General features: G+C 38.2%; 1 protein-coding gene across 2 annotated transcripts in view; it reads right to left on the reverse strand.

The window, feature by feature from the left end:
• Positions 1 to 23,608, reverse strand: part of BICC1 (BicC family RNA binding protein 1) — a 102,141-nt gene that overhangs the window by 66,891 nt on the left and 11,642 nt on the right. For both annotated transcript variants that reach the window (XM_027649535.1, XM_027649533.1), the window contains exon 2: positions 961 to 1,007. Coding sequence is in view for 1 of the 2 variants with exons in the window: in XM_027649533.1 (XP_027505334.1) it covers positions 961 to 1,007 (47 nt within the window). In the remaining variant the exon portion in view is untranslated. The remainder of the gene's footprint in view (positions 1 to 960; positions 1,008 to 23,608) is intronic.

Raw genomic sequence — 23,608 nt, forward strand, 5'->3', positions numbered from 1 at the left:
TTTTGGCAGTATACATACTCCTCTCCAACAGCCTTCATCAAAGCATCTGACAACTGCATGAAGGATAAAGTATTCCACATCTAAAGAGACCTTTGGGAAGTACCACTTATAAATATAAGGAAAACATGAAAAGTGCAGGAAATTACTTTAACGGACTACAAGTCAAAAAGGAGTTTCAATACCCTTCAATATAAAGCATCAGAATTTAGTCTTCTCTGTAGTACAGAGAGATAAAACAGGTAATTGTTTTTAATAGCCTACAGTATGCAGATCTTCATGAACAACTGGTTAATAATATTTTGCACACTATACTTGAAAAAAAAAACCCCAAACAGCAACAAACCAATACCATGCTGCTTTGTAAAGTTATTTCCAAGTCATTACTCTTGACCATGTTTCTCTTTGTAGTTTAGTTGCTGCAGGACTTCTTTTTTCAGTCCTTCCGTGTCTCTGTCTAACCACAAACTTAATTGAATGACTTTGTGGATTCTGCATTTCTTTCTTAAAAGGCCTTTGCATTTCTCAACCAAATATTTACACTTTCAACAATATCACAAGAGGTTGCAAGTCAGTTTTTCAATAACAGGATGCAGCATTTATCCACAGACAGAAAATCTTTAGGACCACCTCACAACATCTTCTGGATTAACCCCCTGCTATTAAGCAGAACAAAATTTCATGATACATATTTTGACACTGTCTGTTAAAGAACTGTTAACATCATTAATTTATTAAGAAGTTTTTGTGCATGGATGACGGTAGCATACACCAAAGAACCTATTTCTCATCAATCCCATGCATGGCTGGTGGATAGTAGACACTTTAAATGACAAGCGTTTTTCAAAATTTGATTAATGCAGTAGAAAGTGCACGGGAAGTCTATTTAGTTGATCTCATGAATGAGCAATGAGTATAATTTCTCCTCTAGTCAGCTGCTGTCATAGAACTAAAATATCTTACCTTCTGAAAAAAGTCTTCCCCACTTTTCCCTTTGCCCTCTGCAGCAGCTGTAAAACAAAAGCAGGATCTGGTCACTAAATACATAGGAGAAAGCTTACAGGCTTATATATAGAAATTCTCAATGAGTACATGCTACTCTGGGTAATTTTTTTCCCATGCAATAAGCATTTGTCAACAACTGACTAATAACCAGGTCAACCTTTTGCAAGTTGCTTGCTGAGTCCAAGCAGATGTTTGCATTTGCATACTAGAAGTCTAACACACTGATAGATATTTCATAGTTGGAAAGTACACATGGTGTAAGTATAACAATTCAGTCACACTACATACTTTGCTATGCAATTCTAACAGTGGGATCAAAAGACAGCTGGGAGGGCACACAACTTGCTATATCAAGATCAAAAACTAGAATCAAAACAAGACAAAAAATCATATTAAAAAAAACCCCTTTTCCTCTATTGTGCTATTTTTTATATTGAAGTATAGAGGTACTGCCATTTGGTTTATTGAGACTGAGAAAGTGCCAAAAAATCTAAACACTTAGTGTTGCTCAGTATTGTGCTGCTCAATATTGTGCTCACACCTGAACAGCAGGACAAAACATTGTTGTACAGCATGGCTTGGAAGCTCACAGGAAGCTATTGCAATATTTAGTGATTTCAAGAGCAAGACCTGGGTTAGGGCCTGGATTATCTCCCACATGTATTTAAACCCATAATTGCAAATTTAGTTAATGTACATGATTGCACTTAAGCCAATAAAACTGCACACAGCTTATGTTGTAGCTTATCTGTGTTACAACCTGAGACCTAGCAACCAATTCCAAATACAGCAGCTCAAACTGATTGTGCAGAGGATAATTTCTTTTTCCCTGGAGAAAAGGATGTCTCCAAACAAAGTACTGGACTACTGAAGAAGCTTATCATCATCATGATTTTGCTGTATTTCTCATGTACAAACCAAACCTCTAGCTCACCCCACCACTGGCTTCAAAGCTAAGTTTACATCTTTTAGTTCTCCCCACTCTTCAAATTACACAAGCAACTCCAAACTCTTAAGCTAATGTTAACTCAGCTAACACAATTTAATAACAAATGCAAGCAAGCAGACACAGGCTAGATGCATGAGATGACTTTTCCTACCCCAGAGGAAAAGTAGTGCCACTACATTTGAAACAGGCTTCTCAAAATATCAATAACAACACTTAAATACCATGGAGGAAGTGCACACTAGGAAGTTTGATCTAGTATAGTTCAGAAGTTCATGTTATTTAACTCAAGTGGAGCCAGAGCAGAGGCAGCAAATGAAGCCTGTCCACAGTCATCTTGCTGCAGAGCAATTCCAGACTCCTCAGTTCCACAAGTCTGAGAAAATAATGCCCTCCTCCTTCAAAACCCTGAAGTGCCTGTATGAGAAAACCGGTGCATGTTTCAGCAGAACAAGGTTTCCTGGAAGCAGAGAAAACAATCAGGGGAGATTTCAGGTTTTCAGATTTACAAGCTACCAGTACCAGCAGAAAAACCCCCAACTTTCTTCAAGCAGCCACTTCACGGATACATGTTGCTTTATAAGTTTTCCATTAACTCTGGAATAGCCATGAAAAGCTTTTGGGAACCACACTACTTCAAGTCAAACAGGACCAAGATGATTTTAATCAGAGGGTACAGGAGATAAAATGGAGATGAGAACATGACAGATGTGAGGCTGAAGCTGCAGTTTTGGGAATAGACAGATTTTTGTTCCAGCTACAAATGCATGATTTCTAAACCGAATACAAACAAGAGATGACTTAGATAATAGCAGTGATGCTCTGCAGGGCATTTAAGTAGAATGCTGACAACATGAATTCCAAGCTTTTTATTGTAGGTTTATTTTTAATCTGAATCATCCTGGTGACCTGATTTACAGCTTAGCCCCAACAACAACTGATGGTACAACTGATAGAAGCCAACAAGCACAGACAAAGTAAGAAGAGGGAATGCAAACATCCTCAACTGGTTTCATGGAAAAAACCCCCACAACAGTACAGGCAGTAGCAAAGTTGGAGCAAATGGCACTTTAGAAACATCTTTATTTAATAACCAGTGGGTTTAGTTGTTACGTCATGCTATAAAGATACCCTTCAACACATAAGATACTTTCTGATAATCCATTTGTAAGGTCTCATGATACCTTGGAAAAGGCAGGTAATACTGTTTGGGTGTTTTGGAAAGAGTGAAGTTGAAGGTCTGTGCCTCAAAGCAGTTCTTCACATATGCTGCAATATGTTGGCATTTTGTCACTTCATGTCCAAGATGCAGCATGATTTAATGCATGAAGAGGTATCACTGTGATCATTTTTCATTTGGCTCTTTTTCTATATTAAGGTGATCCAGTCATTGCCATCTCCATTGTGCACTGAAATGAAGTGCTCAGAACTGTCTTAAATCGAGTTACGCTTAGAGTCATATATTTCACTATAAAAGCAAAAAATGTCTAAAATTTGAAGATGAAATACGTGAAGCAATATATTATGTTTCCTTTTAGGTTAGCTATTTTCCAGCTATTGCCTCCTTTTGCCCCCCTTTCTCTTGCTGTAATTCTTTGCACCAACTATATCTATTTACTCTTCCATTTTGCTTCCTAAAACTTCCTATTTTTCTGAGGAGAAATTACAGTTAAGAAAATCTAAATTTCATCAATAGTTTATGAATTGTGATGCTACCCACAATTATATACATTTTTATCTATGTTTATTCCCAAACTAAGTACCTATATTTAAGAAAGCTTCCAAGAGGTGTGTGAAACGTGACACTACCTTGAAGCCTTTCTTCCTCTCCAAAATAGGCAAAGGCAGATCTAGCACTTCTGAAAACAGTAAGAGTAGCCAAAAACAAGGGGAAAGTTATCCATTTCTTTTAGAATTGAGAGGCTAAATAGATTTTGTTCAATTTGGACAAAGCCAGCATCTTTTGCAGAGAAATGAGCAAGAGGATCATTCCAGAGTTATGAAATTTATGCAGAAGTCATTAAAAGCACAAACCATTTACAGTGCTCACTGCAAGCAGCCACAATTTAGTAAGCCATTGAGGTTTACCTCAAATCAGATAAACTTAGATAAAAGCAAACTTTAATTTGTGTTTAGGAAAAAAAGTCTGCTAGGTCATCACATCCCAAGATCAACTTCTTTCCAAACAAATCTTGAGAGTATTAACCCTGACTCTGAAAATAAACTTTATCTTTGAAATACTATATTGAGAAGCTCCTGAAATTTACATCTGATAGATGCACTCTGGCAGATTATTTTAGTAATCTTACTAATAGTAATTAAAATTTTATTATGAAACCAAGCTTTCTTCAAAAAGCATTAAGTTTCCTAGTTCTGAAACACCCAAGAGAACAAGCCTTTTGTAGGAGGCTGAGGGCACCAGCAGTGCTGGTGGCAGTACCTGTGCTGCCACGGAAGGCACAATACAGCCCATCTCAAATTTGAAATAAGCTTTCAGATTTTAATAGACAAAATTTCACATTTTCTGACTTTTTAATTAAATTAATGATTCTCAAAAGTAGTGATTTTGAAATACCAGACCAGTAACAAACAACGCTAAGAAGTGACACTAATGCCCAATACTTAAGTTATACCATCACTAACCCTAACCCAGGAAATATTATGCCAACAAATACAGTTATCTAATGGCTTGCCAAATTCCACTTCAAATAACTATTAAAAACTGTTTTTCAAGCTTTCTTCCTAGAGATGCAGGTCACTAGAGCCCCACCATCCTCAGCCACTGTGAGAATGCTTAAAGAGGCAGGTCCAAGCAGTTACTCGCAGAAGACAAGACAAACTTTAGTTTTATAAGAATACTCTTATCAACCAAAAGCCAAAGCCCTTGCTGCTCTCCTTCATGTGATGGCAGAGCTTCCCGTGCAGCCACCAGGTCTAGCTTCGTATCTGGCAGAAAAAAATAGCATTTACTGGAAGAGCCCCCCTGGTCTTATACTGAGCTGGGAAGGGCAGAGGGGTGGAGGTCTTTGGGGTCCCTCAGCTGGCAGCTCTGGCAGCTGAAGGTGCTCAGGCAACCACAAATTCAGAAGCAACAGATGAAGTCACATTTTTTGTTAAGTCTTCTCCAGAACCACAGGCTCATCTGCCTGCAGGACCAGGGACCACAAACACGAGGCAAAAAAAAATCAGAGAAGAGCAGTTAACTTTCTAACAGCCCATTCTACAGCAAAAGCACTACCAAGTCAAAGGAAGCACTCTCTGAACTCAAACAAATGTGCACAAGGACAACTGCTCAGAGTCCCTAATGAGAAACAGGAAGGTATCAGTGCTTTGACAAGGTTCCCACAGGAGCCCTGGAAAACCATGCCTGGTTACCTGGCTTAGGAGACCACCCCACCCTTCTGCCAGTGGTCCCTGTCCCCACACCAGATTTGAGAGAAACCACAGACCAAACATTAATTAACGCAAGCGTACTCGACTTCTGACTGGCAAATTGATTCATTTCTGCCAACCTCTGCAATTCAGGAAATATTGTTTTCTTAGAGACAGTATTTATTTCATGGTATTGAATAATTACTTAACCAACCTTCACAAAAACTGGGATTACTTTTACACAAAATTGTAACATTGGTTTCAGAAATCCAGATGAAACCTATGTAAATGTGCATAATAAGCATTTTATATTTTAAGCTATACTCTGTTTATTATAATTTCTTCCATACCATGAAATATTTTATATGAGATTTTTGCTTTTCAAGACATATTGGATTGCTGAGGTTCCATCCAATACAAATATGAAACAGTTGAAACAGGTGTTAACTGTTATGGTACCCATGAAGTACACCATTTGTCTACTTAATCACCAAATCATAAAAAAGCCCAATTGTAATTTCTTCTAAGTTCATATGGAAAATGAATTTGGACTTTCAGTTCAAATGTTATTTTATAATTAAAAAAATTATTGCAATACAGATCATATTTTACAGGAACTGAACCCAAAATTCATTTAGAGACTTGACTTAATCAGTGTATTATCATAACTTTGTTGATCTCACACATCAGCTTTGTGTCTTATTTTCCAAACTCTTGTTATGCAAAACTCCATGTAATATTTGTTCGTTATGTTGATTTAGTGTCAAAACTTCCTCCTCTGTGTGCATTGAAAGACCACATTCTTAAAAGAGAACAAAAAAAAAGGATGCTCTGCTTTTCAGGTCTCAGCTACAATGAAACAAAATCGTTCCTTGCATCAAATACCCTTTAACAGGACAGATAATGAGATATTATTTTAATTTTAGCAAGAAACTCTAGAATAATATACCTGAAGGTAAATACTCAATTTACTTTTCCTATCCACTGAATGAGAAAGAATTCATAACACTTATGTCAACACTGTCCTCATGTTAATTAGGCTTAATTTTTTTCTGTAAGTGCCATGGAAACACGCCAGCTATGCAACCAGGTTGATTTTTATTTAGTATTAATTTGTAAATTAAATGGACAGATATTCTTATCCAAAACCTGAGCTCTCTCTTCAAAGTTACCAAGCTGTTATCAGACACAAAGAAACACAACCAAAAACTTCTTTCATTGAACCAGAAACCACCTGACAAAAAGATTATGTTTTCCTATGCACGAAGGCAGACACTATCCCACACATACTTTGAAAGCTTGTTTATATCAAGCCAAGATAAAGAATTCCACCCCCACGACCACAGAGTTAAGCCAAATTGCTGAAAATATGCCTTTAGGAATAAAAAGATAGAGCACACATTGTTAAAGAAAAAAAAAATCTGACCTTAAATTTAATTTGCTGAAATCCAAACAAAATGATTTTCCATTTTTCTTGTAACTGCAAAGCCAGTCTCACTTCCAGTTTTCAGCTTAGGAACTAAGAAGTCAGAGAGACAGCTCAGCTAAAATGAACAAGTCTGGCAAGAGAAGTAACAGGGCCCAAACAAACAAGAAGTCTGCATGAAAAATAGAATTCAAGGCTAATAACTGGCTTTTCAATAAGATTACCTATTCTTTTCACTTTATTACTGATGATAATAAACTTCATTAAGTAACCATAACACATAATAATCTCAATATTTCGGGGTCTTATGTGGCTTCATAGATATGTCCAAGTTTTTCAGAGACAATGAAAGAAAATCAGACATTAAGACTTAAACTCATACACAGAGCAACATTTATGTTTTGAGGATGTTCACCATAGATAGGTCAGAGTCAACTGGAGGGGTCAGGAAAGGGGGCTGAGCAAAGGGAGACCAACTCTAAGATTCTTGAGGAGTTACCAGAACATTCAACAACCAAGAAAACTGGCAAAACATACCTGTCCACACAGCATGATGACAAACACTAATGAGAAGGCCAGGAGCTACATGGTATCTGGAATATTACTGAAACTATCCAATGTCTACATATTCTGTGACAAAAAGACTCCTGGACTGAAGGTGAAAATAAGCATCACCTCTTATTAGAAGTCAGGGAAAAAATTTACAAACAATGCAAACAAAAACATACCCATGAAATGAACTTACAACGTTTATAAGGGAGCACTTTTGCTCTTGGTAGAGCAGCCAAAGAAGAATTGGAAGAATTTCAGCATGCTTAGTAAATGACAATAGATTGTTTAATATCTGGACATTTTTGGGTGGGTTCCACTCTATCTCCTGTTAGGAAGATCTCAATATCCAACTGCTGAGTTATCCATAGAGAGGCCAGATGTGCTGTAACTTCTGGCAGACAAAACAGTGCTGGGAAAAAAGCAGACTGAGCACAGGATACTTTTACCCTGCTGTTGAAATACCCCCTTGGAAGTCCAGTGTCTCCGGCCTCTTTTTGGGCTACTTTCTAGTTGGATGAGGTTTTCTTGGTCAAGGCCTACGTCACCTGACTGTGCTTGTAACCACACACAGGTAAGACATCTCTTTTCTTCATCCTGCCCTTAAGACCACACATACTCTACCATACAGAATCATGAACACTATATTATCAGGCACATTCACTTATTAGAGTATTTACTTTTCAATAGCCTCTTATTCCCCTGCATACTGTATTAAAACTAAATTGTTGATATTAAAAATTAAGATTGTTGGCAAATGATTCAAACCAATCATACAACCAGAACTCATGAAGTTTCACCCATCCATCTTTTGTGATGAATAAAGAGAACAGCAACACGGAGAAAAAGGGAAAGCTTAAAATAAACTGGGCTTTCTTTCACTACCTCTGCCTAAGTTACCAAATAAGAATGCAAGAAAAAAAAAGACCAAGAAGACATTGATTTTGAACAAATATTCCTAGAGATATGCTTGTAGTATTAGCACAAACTGACAGATTTGGTGACTAATAGCATAAGGGGGAAAAAAAAAAAAAGGAAAAAAGAAAAAACCATTGTGTTATCCAAAAGGCTACTTGCCTTGTCCACTCCACATCAATATTTTTAGAGTTGCATAACTATAAAAGTCTATCTAGAACCAATAATCTAACACATAACAACTAAGTTTTAGATAACACATTTTTCTACTTTTGCAAAACAAATCTATCTCTAGGGAAAAAGCTGTCTGCCAAGGCTCTGTATAGAGAAAGTCTGTTTGTTTATTCATTTTTAGAGACAAGTCACAGCTTGAACGCAGGCTGTGAAGCTGGGGTTGCTTTGGGAGCCCCATTTTCCTTGTTAGAAATCCCTCCTTTCAAAGGCACACATGGCTTTAGCTCATCCACACAACCACAGAACAATTATGTGACACGGAGCACAGGCGAGTGCACAGCACAAGATTTAGTATTTTAGCAAACATAATAAAGTGACTGCTTTGCTTCCTGCCAGCTACTCTTGAAAACAAACCCAGGAATACTGAGTAGCTGTCAGCACTGTGTTACCTGATTAAAACTGCTCTGTCAGCTGCCTCAGACTGACACTTGTTCACTACTAAAGCCACAAACACTCCATCTCTATAACTGGGTAAAATATTCCTGGAAGTCTCCCACGTCATCCTTCAGATGCACCGGAGGACCTCTGCTGTTTCCCACAGTAGATATGCCAGCCCATGTTCCTACACAAAGTTTTCAACCTCCTGTTCCTCCATCCAAGCCTTTCTCAACTTCTTCAGTTTGATGCTGGCATTTCTAGAGCCTGTTCTCACCTTTCACTGTCAGAACCTCGGTTGAAACCAGAACCTCTTCTCCTTTAGAGTACTTGGTTGCTCAATCATGAACAAGCGAGAAAAGAACCTCTTTGGAAGTCACTATTTATCAGCCATACAATCCCTCAAGTTGAAAAATATCTCCAAGATCATACCCTACATCTTCCTTTAAAAAGTTCTTCTGAATTCTTGATTTCCATGACCAACAGAGATTAAATCAATGGCCCTGCTTCTGGGATCAGCGGAAGGCTTGTTGGAAATTCCTTAACTAATAAAAATTCAATTGAAGTCTAACATGAAAAACAAAACCAAGCAAAGCACAACTTGACTTAATATTTTCTTGAAAACATGAAGTGCCTCAAAGTAACACAAATTTTCCATTTCAGGTTTGTAACCACCACTTTACTGGTACCGTAAAAGGAGAATATCAAGGCCAACAGTGTACCCAGCTGCTACATGGTGGGAAAGGAGGTGAGAATTCAAAGAAAGAAAAAAATTGAAGACAAGGTATCCCAATTAGAGGGCTGCTGTTCATAAAAAGTACTGGATATTTTTCTGAAACCTGAACAACAGTTGGTGCATTACAGTAAGAATTCATCAACTCAAAATCATAACTTCAATTATTTATTGTTTTAGCACCAAGATTTAAATAACTTTTAAAGTTCTAGATATACCATACAAAGCTAGAGAACATAGTTGATGGGGGCTAAGGTTTCCTTTTAAAAACAGAGACCTAACTTTTGATAACTTTTCACCAAACAATTCCCATATTATCACCGGATTTTTGATTACAAGCAACATTTTTCTTCCATTTTAATCAATGGATGAACACAGCTTTCTCACAACTAAATATTGTAGCAGCTGAGTTGAACACCCTATTACTGGTTTCTCTTAAGACAGAAAGAATTTGCATCTCTGCTACCTATAATCACCTTTTTTTAACAAGTGAAACAAATACTGACAATTACAATGAGACAGCTTTGTTAAGATCCATGGTTTTTAGCATGAGTCCTATTAAGTACACTCATGAACTGTAGCTCACCTCAGTACCTTCCCCAGTTTTGGGAAAAACATCATTGCAGATATATTGGATACAGTATTAAAAAGGGGAGAGATTGAGTCTATGCTTTTCATGTTCATAAAGCATTTTTGCAACCAAAATATATCAGAATAAAGCATCTATAACTTCAGCCTTCCTATACTCCATGGCCAAGCTGCTCTCCAGAAAGATGCAAACCGGATTCAGACTGACATCCCAAAAGCATCACCTCTACTGAGAAGTGTAAAGGAAAGATGATGTGGTTTAGCTTGTGTTACTTTATTCACAGACTTAGCTAATTGTGTCCCTTCCTTCAAACATGACTTTTTGCATTTCAATTTTCCAGGAAATTTGGAAGCCCATGGCCAAAATGATAGGCTGGCCAGAAACAATTTTCATGTTGTATTAATTTGTTCCAAATCCTTTGCAGGGAGGAACTGACAGCAGCCTGCAGCCAGCCATGAAGTCAGCAAGAGCACTCTCCCTCATTAAACAGAGCTTAGATGTCATCAAATCCCCTGACCCATGATCCAAGGAGTGGTAGTTTTGGAGGAGACAGCTGGAGAAGGGCAGCTCTGGTAGCTGGAGGAAAACCTCACCAATATCCCATACAACCCACTGCTGTTATAAAACATTTCTCACCACAGCAATAGAATTTATGAATATTTATGCCAGTAACCAAGTTTTCCACTTCTCTAGTCTTCCTCTCTGACACAAGGGAAGAGATCAAAACACTGTGGGAGGGTGCAGCCATCCCAGCCCCACTTTCACCTTGCCTACCTCAGTTGACTCCCCCATCATTATTAGTGCATGAGCTGCCATGCACATAACCTGCTCTAAATCTGAGGGCTGTTGTTCCCTAGGAAGGTGTTTTGTGAGACAAGGATCCAGCTCTGAGGCTCCAGCATTTTGCCCCTTCCCTTCAGTCCAGCACTGTCAGCACTCCAAAGGGGACATGACAGCTGACTGAGCTCCCCCTGAGCTGTCACACACATGGAAATCAGCCAGAGCATTCACATGAGGGTAGGAGAAGTAAGAGATGTAAAGCTTGGCTTGGCATTTTTCTAACAAGTTCTGCAGCAGGACTGCCTTCTTGAGTCAGTGGATGCTCTGAAGGCTCAAAGAAAAGCCCTAGAGTGCCTCAGGAGGCAGAACCTCAACTGTTGACAGTGCCTGACAGATCCAACTCTGCCCCCAGGCCAGAGTACCCATTTAACAGAACTTGCTGTTTACAGGAGGAAAGAAAATCATAATCTCATAAGTGCCCCAGGGGTTGACAGAGGATACCTGCCAACCACAAAAGCTCTGCTCTCAGTGGGTTGATGGGAGGGGATATTCTTTCCATTTGTTTAGGGTTCAACTTTCAATGCACAACCACTTTTGTTGTCAGGTATGTGTTTACAGATACTGTGTGATCCATTACAGGGGAAGGAAGAATGTAGCAAGGCTGTAAAAAAATTAGAAACAAAAGCCCTACAGATTTGGATAAAAATGTACACAATATTTTTCTGATGGCCCTGCTTATTATGAGTCATTCACAGATGTGGAGTTGCAGGAGAGAAGCCAAGACTAAGTCAAAGACAAAGCTTTATACAGGAAACCAGTTTAAGGCTGTTGCAACGCAGGTTACACACTGAGCCACGAGGCCTTTTCCAAGAGTAATGAGACACTATGTGTATCTGGCCCCATCATGCTGAACAAGATTCTGAAGTACACTCAACAGGGACAAAAAACATTACTGGGAATTAAGAAGCCTCTTCCTTTTGCAAAAGTCAACCAACCCCACACTCTCTATCTTCCTGGATGCAATTGGAATATTTGGATAACAAAACACAAACAGTTCTCTTCTTCTGTCCAAAACCCACTTTCTTTCCATTTCAGTCTTTTTATCAGAATAAAAAAAACAACGGCCTCAGAGTTTTTAAAGGACACATGTTGCAGACCCTTTTCTACACATCTGTGCTCCTGCTTCTGCACATCTACACAGCTGCAAACACCTCATATGAAAACGGCCACACTTGCAAATCCACCCACCCAGACTGCTTGGCATAATTTTTTCCTTTAACCTATCATACTACAATATGATGAAAATAAGTTCTTCTAGCTATCAAAATATATACATAACAAGTAGCAAAGGACAAAAAGTTTAAAAAGCCTAGAAAAAAAAGCATAAGATATTAGCAGATTTAATAAGTACAGGCAGAAACACTGGGGCAAGGCACTGAAGCATTCAGCTAATTAAAAAGTAAAAGGAAGAGAAGAGTAAAAATCACATTTTAACACACAACTCAATTTACAGAAATACATTGCAAATCTCAATTTCTACCTTTCATAGCTTTAAAGACAGAAAAAAATTGTCCCAGCTTAGATTATTCTTAGATATCACCACAGATAATGTTTGAAGGGAACGAGTTCATCTGTTTCAGTCAAGAATAAACACAGTTCTGTGTAAACAACATCCTTGTGGAAGTCAAAAAGCAGATGTGTAAGAGAGAGTAGGATGGATCTCCCCAAAGGGTGGAAGCAGAGGAAATAAACTTATCCTACATCAAGTTTAGAGCTGTGTATCACCACAGCTAAGTGTGTGCCAATTTGTCGCCCATTTTTCCATATATTATTAGCTAGGCAAGGAATCCAATTATGTATCAGCATAAAACCACAGGAATATAAGTTACTTTGTCAAACTAAAGTTTACTCACAACACCAAGATCTTTCTGCTTTTAAAAAGCTAAGGAAATGAAGTAATTGTTTAGGTAAGAAGATCAAAGCACAACAGAAGTCTAGACCCTTCTGCTAAAGGTGAACAAGTTTTATTTTCACAGCTGGTTTTACGTCCACATTTTCAACATCTACATGACTTTTTTCTTATGAACAGTTCCCATATTAAAAAACACAACTGCTATATACAGCTGCCAAAGCATTAAATGATTCCATTTATGTGCATGCATATAAATAAAAACATACCCACTCAGAGCGAATAAAGAATGTCAAGTTGTATAATTAGGGTTTCTAGATGCAGTTTACAGTAAGATAAAAGCCTGCACTGGTTTACATTGCAGAAGCCTAGCATCCATACCAGCTCAAACCATGCCACATTAGGAGATGTGGGCTGCATCAGCTGTCAAGGATAATTTATTAGCTTTTACTTTGGAGTTGTGGACTGCTCAGCAGAAAAAAGGACTGCTAGCTTAAGACAAGCAAAAGCATTCTGTTTTCAGAGTGTTAAACAACAACAAATTAAAACAATTACATTAATTTTATCTCCTAAGCTAAGTTATTCCATTTGGGAAATCCTACCTGCTTCTTCACTGAGTCAGCACTACAGATATAAACAGTACTGGACTGAGTCATAGCCAATGCATGTATCCAGAAAAACAGTGCTCTGAGTTGGCACTAGGAGAAAGTCTTCTGGACAAAAAGATGCAGCTCCACAAGAAATTCTGCACTTACACTGGCAGCACATCTTTTTATTACCAATCTATTTTCCAAATTAAATAATCTTCTATGAAAAATTCACTGAATGGTATCAGATCATTGAAGTTGGTAAAGTTCAGTTGAACAATAACTACATTTTTTCACCACCTATTTCTAATTCATTTTTCATCAATAACTACAGAAAACCTACAACATCATTTTCTCTACAGTAAATGAAGAGCTGAATGACAGGAAGGTAAACCTTTTCCATTGTGGAAAAAACTAACCAGTTGCAAACTGCACTCAGTTTGCTAAGTACTATTTCAGAAAACTTAAGTATTCTTGCCAAACCAAGTGTAAGGTGGCATAGAAAAGCAGAATTTCAAGTTACACAAGCAAGAAGCAAAGTCACGTATTCATAACCAATTCATTGAGAACTGCTCAGCTGAAGGTGCTATAAATCCACCAGGCTTTCCACAATGCCTTGGAAACAAATACCTCCCAAAAATGCAGGATGGCTCAGGCATCATGAAGTTGAGCTCAGGTTGTTTATTACAGAGTCAGCAGAAAGAGACCTTAAGTTAGTCACCTAAGGGTTAAAGACCAAACCAAACTCTGGCAGAATGTACAGGGATATTTATTCAAATACCTCAATGCTATTGAGATTTGTCCCTCAAAGATCCCAAAGCTCTTTCTGAAATTAAACACAGACATGCTGGAAGCACACATCACTAAAACTGCACACGGATGAGAAGTTTTAACTGCCCCGTTCACCTTAAAGCACTGATCTAGGTTGTTAGCCATCTTCACATGGGGACTCCTCCCAAATTTGGGCCAATCTCAGGAAAACAAAATTAGTTAGGGATGTAAATTTTGCAGTACTTAAATAAAATATATGAGCATGCTGTAGGAATAAAGATTATCACCAACTTTATAGCTCAGCCATCAAATCCCATATGTATTTTTGGGCCACGTTTTCATATACAGCAACACACTCAAGTTAGTTTTTCTTGGTTTCCAAACTATGTATTCTGGCTATGTGGGAGATGTGTAGAAATGCAAAGCTCCCCCCCACCTGAAGGCTCCGAACAGATGGGTCTTTAGAAAGCCAGCTGTATTAACCATTGGATTCCTTGTGATTCCCACCTCCTAGAGGCAAGGTCCTGCCTTAAGGGAGCTGAAATGCTCCCGAGGGACTGCACGGTCCGGGCAACACCTTTGAACCGCTACACTTGCAGCAGCGAGTGATCTCCATGTGCACTTTTCAGTATTCAGGAAGCAACCCCGCAGAGGGGTGGAACCTCTAGTAGTCGCTTTGACTGCTCAAACCTATCCAGAAACTGCTACTGGGCATCTGACTAACTCTAAATAAACATCACTTAGGGGTGTGTGTACCCAGATGTGAAAGCCTGCCTTTGTGGGCTGCTGAACCTTTTATTCAAACCCCACAAAACTGAGCGAGGCGTTTAAGGAACGCTCAGGAAGCGGCGAGTTGGAGTTACGTTGCCCACGCAAACAGGCCCAAAATATGTTACTCAAGTCCTAAGATTTCCTTTCTTTTTGCACACAAGCAAATCACTGCCTACCACGTACGATCTCAAGGACCAGTATCTCGCCCCCTGCAAGCTAATTTGTATTTTTATGGACTCAAAGCTATTTCTACAACTGTTGTTTACAAGAAATATATAAGCCAGGAAAACTCTACAAAACTCCATTTACACAACCTTGTGATACAGTGCAGGAAATGCTTAAGCTAAATTAATGACCACAAGCAAACAAGAAAGCATTGTTTAGTGGTTAGACAACCAAAGCTGAGTTACCAGCTCATTTATCTAGAAGCCTTGACTATGTCTGGAATTAAGTTCCTCTTTTCCACTTCCAAGACTCAGGGAAGTCCTGCTAAGAAGAACTGATACAATACCAAAACCCAGTAAGTTCATGCAAAATAAACTGGAAAGAAACTTGTAAACTTAAGATATAAAATATCAAGTGTGGGGAAGCAAAAAATTAAAACAAAGAATGTACAATTTCTGCCAAAATCTAGAAAAACAAACAATAACAAGTAAGGAACTAATGTTTGGCCCATTTCTACCTCCAGTTCCTGTGTGGAGGCTTTAGCTGAAGAAATATCGTATTTTTGCAAACAAAAACAGGATCAAGTAGCAAGATGTTACTGCAGCTGATTTAATGTAATCCTGTTTTCAGAACTAATTTTTTTTTTACCAATTTAGATCCTTTCCGTAGAAGTTCATGTCAAAGTTTTTTTCTTCTGTATTACGTCAATTATGAACTCCTTTTTCAGTATTTACACAGTAATAAAGTTATACACAGAACAAATAAGGAAGTTAGTTCAAACCTGGTCTGTAGTAGTAAGTTAATACCTCATACTGCACATCTATAAATTATCTCAGATGTGAATTAATATTTCCAATGGCCAATTTTTAAGTGTCTGCTGCTCAGGGCAGGGCACATCTCGTAATAAACGAGGAAATGTTAGCAAGCATCATAGCAAGCATTTAGCATATCCCAACATGGCACTTACCAGCATAAACAGTGCTCCTAAAGTCTACATTTACATTTGCTTTTGTATGCATATTTGCCTCAAGTACCGTGGTAAGTGCCTCTTTACTCGGGCAGCATAGCACCCTACTCCTCTAAAAATACTCGAAGTCAACCTGCAATACACCACAAAATCACTGAGCAGATTTTAAGTCACAGGGTAACAAATAAAGAATTTCCACTTTTGTATCACCAAACACAAAATGAAATTACTACCTATTCATAAAAAGCACTATGGGCTAAACGTTGTGTAACATCTCTCAACATGTTGTACTTGCAAAATATCCCAGTTTTTATAAATATTGCCCATGTGTTTCATTGCTTACATAAAGCTTTTGCCAAAACACTCACTTTTTAAGTGACAAGGAAATCTTAGTAATCTGGAAGGAATGTCAGTGAACCAAATAGAAAAATCAAGTCTACTATTTGCCCTGTTACCTACCAATTTGTGTTCTTTGGAGTAGTCATAATTAACTGTCATAATGAATGCACATATCCAGATCTGTTGAAGCTCAACTGACATAGTACACTTGTCAATTTTAAGATATATTTTCTAACCAAGGGGCTTAATGTCACTCTCAGGACTCAATAGCGAATAAAACCAAAACCACAGCCAGTTTTAGGACAAAAAAAATATTAAAAAGTGTTATTCAAGAAGACAAAGATTAGATTGCTATGGCAGCAGATAAGTTAGACTGCAAACTACAGGAAACAGCAACGATGTTGATGAAGTTCTTTTAAAATAGACCAAGAAATAACTACTGTAAACCATCGACTCAAGTATCAAGTGAGCCTTGCAAGAGGAAAAATATTATCCAAAACCCATAACCAGGGAACACTAGAAGAGATTACTCTTGAGAATAATTGTAGCTAGAAATCATAAAGATATGTAATAGGAGAAAAAGGACTCCTTTTTTTTATGGAACCACATTTGCTTCTGTAAAGTACTTAGCTGTGTTTGATTTATATGATGTAAAACACAAGTAAGCATATTCCTATAAGCTATTTTCAATTCAGTTATACGACTAGACTACTTTCAACTTACTTTAAACATATCTAAGTTGATATGTGGGAAAACAAAACCACTGTATGAATACGCGATTTCTAACTCAACAATAGTTTTGTTTCAAGCAGACAAAGGTCTCTGGACTGCAAACCTCCTTAAGGAAATACAGTCCACTTGAGAGCAGGTTAAAGTAGCTCAAAGCCAGCATTCCCAGACATAAATATGAAGGTACCAGGGTCAGGTTGCCATGAAGGAGACAAGTTGCCCATCAATTAAAAAAAAAGTGACCACATATGTGTGTTTGCAACAGCCACCAAAAGAAACTATACGAGTGTTTTATGTTCAGCAGAACTAACAATAAACCAAGCCTCGAGCACTTATTTTTGCTGGAGAGTAAAAATATAATGGCACTGTTGCCACTTGACAGCCAAGGGGATCTCAGCTTTGTATTTCAGTGAAAAATAATCACCACCACCACCCCCCCCCCCCCCCCCCCCCTCCCCCCCCCCCGGCATAGATTGGTCAATACTCCTCATGTGCTCGCATTTGGCTACTGTTTCTCCTAAACACCAGTTAGCAGTTCATTTTAAAAACAAGGATTAAAAAAAAAAAATGCAACAAAGCCTTGTTCTAGTCCTAATCAGATCCAGTTAAGAAGAAAATTGCTTTAGGTTTTCATTCTCCAACAAAATCTGTATTAAGAGAATAATACAGAAAAATTATAAGCAGTTAATAACAGGAACAAAATCACCTCATTAAAATGTATGCATTTATGTACAAGGTGAACACACTAAGTCAGCCTCTCTTTCTGATGATTATTTCAATCCACAGAATTTTTCAACCCCAAATTGCAATTCATACGGACAAGTATCACAATCACAGAAACACCTGAAATTTTTGAAGTCCTCCATTACTTCTTCTAGGCTTTATCAAGCCCTAACAAGAGACATCTGTCACATGTTGGGTGAGATTTACACTGCTGAGAAGTTCTGCAGTTAAACTGCAAGTTAAAAAAATATAAAACAAACAAAAAAAATTATATATCATAAACCCAAAATAACCTCTAATGTTCCTTCCTCTTATAATTTAAGAAAAAAACTTCCACTGATCAAACTCTTAAATTGTGTTGTCCTCAGTATACTGAGTCCTTGACCTCTCTTTCAGCCTTTTTATTCACACACAGGAACTCAGGATGGAAAAAGCCAGGTTAGTATTCCCACAGGTTTGCAAGAACTATGCAAAGCCTGGAGTAATGCTGGATAAAGCCACAAAGCCATCCAGGAGAAAAATAAAAACAAAGTAAAGCAGGGGTGTGCCACCAGCCGAAAACTGAAAATTTATGGTTATGTATATTATCAAAAATTGTCAACCCAACAATTATTTTCCTGAGAGAGGAAGGAGAGGATTGATCATGGAGCTCTTGAATCAGAAAATGCCTGCTACTAAGGACCAGAAAAGTTACAAAAGCCTTTGCTCTTTGTGATCCAAGGATACAAAAAGCTCTACTAAAAAAAAAAATTGTCCACAAAAGATTCCTAACATTCTTCTTCCATTACAATAATATAGACTTCAAGATGTTCCCCCACGTGAACTATAGCTTCGTGCAGTGCAACCCGGCCAACAGAAAAAGTGCATTCTCCATGCAGTTAGAATAGATCAGCTTTAAAACTAAGCAGAAAGGGAAAATTGAGGACTTGCTGCTCTATTTCCTCTGCTGAATTTTTGGAAAGTTCATGTTTCAGGAGTCTTTAAGCAGAGTAAACAGTATCTCACAGCTGCAGAAAACTGCACTTGAAGAGGAGGGTTAATAAAACTACATTAGATTTCTGAGAAGGCTCTGCCAGTGTATCATACTGGAAGCTTCCACTTCCAGAGAGGGAGGTATTTTCATAAGAACTGGCTTTTTGAAATTTTAAGGTTGGCCTTATTTCAGAAATACATTGAGGAAGGATAAGAATGGGTCTCTCCAGAGGGAACTCCAGCTCTGCTTCCATACCACAGAAAATGTGCATTTTCAGTTCAGAAAAATCCTCCCCGAAGTGGAAGCGTCCACTTAGAATAAACTATATTATGCCTCATCCAGAAAAATGGCAAACAGAGCCCTACCCACACATGATAAGTATTAAGGAAAGCCTTCTACTATTGACTTTATTTAACTGGGTCTTCCTAGAGTTGCAATTAATCCCTAAGAATTTTCCAAGTTCCTCAGCAGAGACTGTGAGTGATTTTTATGCCAAGTCTGTTTTTACAGTTGAAAAAAGTCCATATACTCACAGAAACACAAACCCAAGATTCAAAACATCATCTCCTAATATTGAAATCCAGATATTCTAACAAAAAAAAAATCATCAATACATACTCCCTTTATTCCAAAATAATACTTATTATCAATACAATTTATTCCTGAGCTCAAGATAGTACAAAAGTATAACTATCAACTGCATACAACTTATTGCAATAACATCAGTACAACCCATCAGATGTACCTCTAGTCTTCAAGCTTCACACAGTTCCATTATCTGAGAAAAATCATTTTTTCAACTGTTCTTGAGATAAACCTGACAGTGCTGTGTTTTCTCTTGTGCCAACAATTACTTTATCACTTAATTTATGTTTTTAAGCCTCCTCCTTCATGCTGTCTTTTTTACCAGTGCTATTTCAACTATTTGAACTGTCCCCTTAAAACAGAATTTGGCTATTGTTTGCTTTTTGTTTGGCACATTACTAAAAGCAATGAGGCATTGCACACAATTAGGACTAATTCAGTCTTATGGAGACTAGCAGATTGTTCTGTAAAGACAAGCATGTGAGTTCATATTTTACTCTTTTTCCATAGACACAAAGCTCCCAAAGTTGTCTTGATGTAGAGGAAGGGGCATTGCAATGGCCAGAATAAAAATCCAGGAAACTCAGTAGACTCTGAAAGTCTCTACAAATCTCAACCCTGCATAATAAAAAAAACACATCTAGAATTAACAGAGGTGAAAGTCTGGATGGTGTACTCCATTTCTAGAGTTCATAAGCCATTATTATTAAGACTGCCAAAACCAGCAACATTTCCTGTTTATGTTTTTTTTCTTCTATTTTGATTTTGGTTGAATTTGGGGTTCCTGTTACCACTCAACTGGCTTTAACCATAAAATACTTTTCAGCTCTGTAAGTTGCTACCCTGAAATCATGAGACTGCTTGGCTACTATGAACCCACAACCTTGGCAAAACCAATTTGCAGGAATTGATACAACTCTTTTCTGTAACTTGGTGAAAAATAATCACCAGATTTAAGGTGTCAGAAGAAAAAATTGGTTTTCGAAAAAAAAGCAAATTGGTTTCTGCCACCTAAGCTATCACAGTGAAATATTTGCCTGCTCTCACTGTGCCTGCATGAACCCACTTGACCATATATCAGAGAGTTTTCTCCAGAAAAGAAAACTATTCTTACATTGCTAAAGAAACAGCACCAGGAAGGGAGCTCAAGCATCAGCCCTTAAGGTGTTCAGTGTGGGTGTTCAGTCCATTTTCAATCTCTACTTGGCAGTAATTAAATCAATTCCTACCAGAAAAATCAAAAACCAGTCTGTATTTGAGTAAAAGGAGCAGACCTGGGACTCATCTGCAGCAGAACCTGGTATTTACAGAAGCACCAACAAGAGTCCTTCGAGCATAGTAAAAAAAAATTAAATTAAAAGTTACCTGAATTGCCTAAAAAGGCAATTTTCCTCCTAAGTAGCCTCTTCATCTCTACTTCTCTCCTCAAACATGTTGGAATATTATCCCTTTAAATTCAATTAGGTTTAACTCATAAATTACTTCAAAAGAGAAATTGATGCTGCATTTCTAAACCTGAACTAAAGACTTACAGCTCAGGAGCAGAATGTTTGAGAAGACATCACCTGGGAACCACAAGAGAACACGAAAATTAATTTATTTTTTTTTTATAAGTAGAAGGGAGTACCATGTTTTCACTTGTGCTGATGTTAACCTCCTTTGCATGATATAAAATTACTTTTACATTATTAAGAACACATTTTTACTCCTTTGATTATTACAAAGATGTAAGAGGTTAAATTACAAAAAAATGCTAAATACTAAGGACTTTAAAGTGTTTCACAATAAGAAGCTCCATCTATAAGTTTAACATTACCTTCACACTACCAGGTAAAACTGATCTACCTTACAAATACGTATAGTCTCCCAATTTATATTTTTAATCATTTGCAAGACATTAAGATGACGAATAAAAGTGCACAATGCCAATAGCTTACAAAGCAAATACTCAGCTGTACTCAAAACTACACTCCTAAAACCTCTAGTGTTATCTACAAGACTGCAAAATTTATTTTATGGCTGTGGCTTTTCAGAGTAGAACAAAGCAAATCCTTACTGACTGGCTCACGAGCACCAGCTCTTCTGGTTTCCGTCTTTTAACATGGAAGTCAACATGCACTGAGGCATCTGAGTTTGCTTTATCGCAGCAAACAAAATGCATTAGAGTCCCAACCATCTTGCCACGGCCTCTGTTCCAGTAAAGCAGTAGCTCTTCTGAGACATGCACTGCACCTCCCTCCTCCTCACGCCACACGGAAAGAAGGCAAGCCTGGGTAGGTAGGAAAGCATCTACACCAAAGGCTACACTCAGATGTAAGTGTTCACCAACGATCTATTCCATCTGGAGGGGCAGGTTAGGAGAGGAAGGAAAACATCTGAATGTTTACCCAGCCCCTGTGGGTTCCCAACTCCTGTGCCTGCCCCGAGCCTGCTCTCACAGCCCCAAGTCTGTGGAGCAGCTGCAAAAATGCCGACTGGGCTCCGGTTGATCCTGATCCATCACACTGCTGGAAGGAGGCAGCACAGAGCTGGTGAGTGGTTTCTCCTCCTCTCCTCCCATAAAACAGCACAAACAAAAGAGAGAGCAGAAGAGAGGCTGCACAGAAGCAGCTCCTCTCAGAGTAGCCCGTCTGGCTGCCGTGCGACGTACAGGGAGATCCTTCCTGTTCACATCCAAAGCTACTGGACTCTTATAACCCTCTTAGTCACGTCTCCCTTCGCCTCTTGGGTCCTGAGATTTCCCGCTTTAAAAATATTTCCTATCCGTCTGAAAACTTGGCCTTGACACCCTCCCAGCGAGTCCCTGCTCTGGCAAACCTGCACGGGCAGATGTGTAAATCTTTCCTTTAACTCAGCCACTCTTCTCCCACGCCTGGCTCCGGCCTGGGCACGTTCGTGGTTCCTGCCAGACCAAGCCACTACTCCACCTGGAGGACGAACACCCCTTTGACTGATGTGAAAGGAGGCAGCAGGGAAGAGAGACACCAAAAGCACCCTCAGGCAGCAGGGGGATGCAGCAGCACGAAGCTGACAGCACTTAATTCTTTAACACCTTATTAAAACTAATCTCCAACACTCTTCCCGAGTGGAAGTGCCAACAGAAGCTCTGCAGTGACACAGGAGAGCCACTCATTCTTGCATAGATGTAATTGATGTCCTATAAGGAAAAAGGTATATTCATATTTTAATTTATTATATTCTCAGCTCATAACACCACTAACACTGAGCTCTCTACATAAATACAGAAAATATACTTCCAACAGCAAGTACATCAATTAAAAAAAACTTTTTAATTGATCTTTAGCCAAAGTTTGCATCTTTCACGTGGCAAACACCTAAAGCTGCACTTAAAATCCAGCAGAATATTTTTCTACACTCACTTTCCCTAAACATTTACAACAACACAGAATATAAAAAGTTTTGTAAATGTTTAAATATAAACAAAACTTTACAATGAGCCAACCATACTTTTTTTTTTTCCTCCACAGCTTAAACAATTCCTCATGTTTCAAACACTGGAATGACTTTTTTTATTTCTGCCAAGTCTCTGACCAATCTAAAGATGTCACCGAAGACCACTCAAAATAAAAAACCTGACTGCTGCTAAGCAACCCAGAAAACATCCTTGAATGTTCAGTTGTTTAGTGCGTTAAAAAATGTCACACATACTGAGGATCCACATATTCTGCGTTCTAATGGTGGTAACGTCTTTCACACAGAGAAATTCCGCAGGATATGTTCCTATTTCAAAAAGGAATTGCTTATAAAGGACTAAAAAGATTTGATCAGATTTATTCACTGTTTCTGCACATGGAATAGATTAGAAACATATTCTCTCTTATCCGTTATTTTACACACACTCTGGAAGTAAATTTACTAAGGAAAAACAGCACTTATGTTTGTTTTACTAAAAAAGTAAAGACATACCAAGATTCTTTTCCACTGTATAAAACAGCATTTTAAAAAAAATGTATTCCACATCCAGACTCTTTAAATCAATGCTATTTTAACTGCTCCAATGGCATATAAACAGAGGCCATCTCATGTAATTTAATATTCCACCAATCTAAAGCACTTCTCACCCATGGATGCACTCACGCATTCAGAAGAAGTGAGAGCAAGTCTCATATTCCTTGAAGCAGATCAAGATGAAACAAAGTATTTCCAT

The sequence above is a fragment of the Corapipo altera genome, unplaced genomic scaffold, assembly GCF_003945725.1.
Source record: "Corapipo altera isolate COAL_440 unplaced genomic scaffold, ASM394572v1 53, whole genome shotgun sequence".
NCBI classification, from domain to species: domain Eukaryota; kingdom Metazoa; phylum Chordata; class Aves; order Passeriformes; family Pipridae; genus Corapipo; species Corapipo altera.